Raw genomic sequence first — 2,867 nt, 5'->3', positions numbered from 1 at the left:
CAAAAGGACATACAGTAAAAAATAAATCTCATTCTTGGCCTCCAGTTCCCCAATTCCTCTCCTTAGATGTGAAAACAGAACTTCCTACCTCTCCACAGTTTACTGCCTATGTTAACAAGGCTTTACTATTATTTTGTCTTTATTACCTAACTATACTCTGGCCCAGGCAAATAAAGGGATTGTTTGTTATAGGAACGTTTTGAAAGATCCATCAATAATCCAATAGAAAGCATCAATAGTTTGTGGCCTTAGACTTTGTTCTCACAATCCTATAATATACCATGATCTTTATCCAATCCTTATCAAGTCTTCACTTTCAAAGACCACCCTTAAACCAAATGGCAAATTCTCAGTAACATCTGATCTTGCCTACACGCTGCCCTGGCCAGCCACTACCAAAGGCCCTTACCTTGGTAAGCGATAAACTCAACTTTGTCTTATCCACTGGTTGTGTTGATGAATTTTGGGGAGCTAGTATTCATAGCTCCTGTTAGCAGGAGTTAGCCAGCGTGTGTCATGTGCATTTTCTTTCTTTTCAAAGATTTTATTTTAAGTAATCTCCTACACCCAACCTGGGGCTGGAACTCACAACCCAGAGCAGAAGAGTCGGGTGCTCCCGGGATTGAGCCAGCCAGGAGGCCCCTGTCAAGTGCATTTTCACGCTGAGAAAGAGACTTAGCTCTAAGGGCTGCGCACTATGCCCCTATACCCAGGGTTCCTAATCACTCTCTTTGGCAGTTGGGGGCCGAAGGTGGAAAGACTGGAGAAGAGCTGATTTAGGGGACCTGGGAAGAGACAGTAGAGCTGGACAGAGGACAGTCTCTCTAGCGCGATTGGAGGCCCTCTGCCCTGGGGTGGGCCCCAGGCCAGGTGAATGGGAGGAGGGGGTGAGGAATTTAGATGCCTCTGGAGCTCTCTGTTCGTCCCCTCCGCTGGGGACCGCTCTGCCCCTCACTCTGAGTCAAGGCTGTGGAAGCCCACGGGTACAGGTCGCGGCTGTCCCCAGGGAAGCTGAGGGACGGGAAGGGTTGGGGAGATCCCAGGCTGGGGCGGGGCCAGGCTGGGGCGGGTCCTGATATAGAGCCCCGCAGCCGGCTCGCAGCACAGCGCGGCGACTGGAGCCCCAAAGCCCCGCGGATTGTCCGAGGGTCAACCTGTCCCGCCGTCCCGGTTCTGTGTCCCTCCTGCCGCAGCTACTGGTGAGTGCAGGCCACCCTAATTGCGCAGGGCTGGTCCTGCGGGCTTCCCTTCCCCCAACTCCCGCGGCCCCGGCGGCCCCGGCGGCCCCGGCTCGGCAACAGCGGCCGAGCCTGAGTCACCGCTCCCGGTGCCTGTGCATCCCCCCGTGGGTGCCCGGACGCCTGAGCCCCCAGCGGGGACAGACGGCTGGGCCTGGGGAGCCTGGTCAGCGCGTGCGCGCCCCGCAGGAGACCTAGGGATTCCCGCCGCGAACTGCGGTAACCCAGCCGGCCCACCTTCTCGCTCCTCCGCTTCTACCTCAAGTTGACTTCTCCCTCCCTTGCAGACCCGCTGTCTAGAGCCCCAGCCTCGCCACCATGAGAGTCCTGGTGACGTGCCTGCTCCTCTATGCCCTAGTGGTGAGCGACTCTGAAGTAAGTGGCTTTCCCGCTCTGACTTACGGCGGCGGGAGGGGGCTTGCAGGATCCCGAACAGCGCCGGGGAGTGGGAGAGTCGCGGCTGCCCTGGGAGCTGGAGTCTCTGGATTCCATCCACGGCGGGGCCAGACCATCGGCGGGGGGTGGGGGGGTAGGGGGGAGGCGGACAGGTGTGGCAGTGGGAATCCTGAGAACCAAGGGAGTTCGCACATTCGGGCAAGGGAGGAAGAAGCCTCAGAGACTGTCCCCCGCCCCCCCGCCTTCTTGCACCCTGTATGTGAAGCTTGCTTGAGTCAATCCGTTTCTACCTGCTTGAAACCTATGATCTTCCATGTGAGGGCTAGTTAGATATGAACGAGGTGAAGAGAGAGGGAGCCGGAGGAAAGGGTGAGATTTGGGATTGGGGCCAGTTTGTCGTCCATACCGCCCGGCCTTGAGTTCCAGGAGCATGAGACCTTTGATAAACTTTCCCCTCCCCTCCATCTCTTCCAGGGCAGCCATGAACTTCATCCAGTGTCTAGTGCATGTGAGTATCCACCCATTGCACAATATCTGACTGTACAGCCCTCTTGGAAAAGACTCAGGGGGCAGCCCCTCCCTGACCCTGCTGCAGGGCTGGCTCCCCCTTGCCTCCTCCTAGGCTCCTTGCTTACGTAATGCCACCTTTGTGATCTCCAGCAAACTGCGGTTGTCTGAATGGAGGAACATGTGTGTCCTACAAGTACTTCTCCAACATTCATCGATGCAGCTGCCCAAAGAAATTCCAAGGGGAACACTGTGAGATAGGTATGGGGATCCTGACTCTAACTGGGGAGGAAGGGGCACCAGAGATTTGGGGGCAGGAAGAGATGGGCGGGGTACAAGAGCAGGCGAGAGTTAGGAGTTGGAGGTGGAGCGGGGGACATCTTCATCCCTGTGTGAGACACACAGTCAAACACAAACACATACTGTTTCATGAATCTCTGGCTGCACAAATGTGGGATGGGGATGGAAGGAGACCCTATCTAGTGTTTTCTGCCAGGCCTGAAATCATGTGAGGCCTGACAGGATCTCTAAAATGCCTGTCTGAATTTCCTCTTCTTTCTAATATCTCTCATCCTCACATTCTTCCCTAGATACATCGACAACCTGCTATGAGGGGAATGGTCACTCTTACCGAGGGAAAGCCAACACCGATATCAACGGCCGGAACTGCCTGGCCTGGAACTCTCCCACCGTTCTTCTGAAACAGTACCATGCCCTCAGACCTGA

General features: G+C 55.7%; 1 protein-coding gene across 1 annotated transcript in view; it reads left to right on the top strand.

Moving 5' to 3' along the window:
- Positions 1–1,045: 1,045 nt before the first annotated feature.
- PLAU (plasminogen activator, urokinase) overlaps positions 1,046–2,867 on the top strand; it is a 6,982-nt gene continuing 5,160 nt past the window's right edge. The window contains exons 1-4 of the mRNA XM_040624603.1: positions 1,046–1,199; positions 1,526–1,613; positions 2,109–2,142; positions 2,295–2,402. Coding sequence (XP_040480537.1) covers positions 1,557–1,613; positions 2,109–2,142; positions 2,295–2,402 — 199 coding nt within the window. The 5' untranslated portion in view covers positions 1,046–1,199; positions 1,526–1,556. The remainder of the gene's footprint in view (positions 1,200–1,525; positions 1,614–2,108; positions 2,143–2,294; positions 2,403–2,867) is intronic.

This window comes from Ursus maritimus, unplaced genomic scaffold, assembly GCF_017311325.1.
Source record: "Ursus maritimus isolate PB19 unplaced genomic scaffold, ASM1731132v1 scaffold_7, whole genome shotgun sequence".
Lineage (NCBI taxonomy): Eukaryota > Metazoa > Chordata > Mammalia > Carnivora > Ursidae > Ursus > Ursus maritimus.
This window is presented reverse-complemented; position numbering and strand designations above follow the sequence as displayed.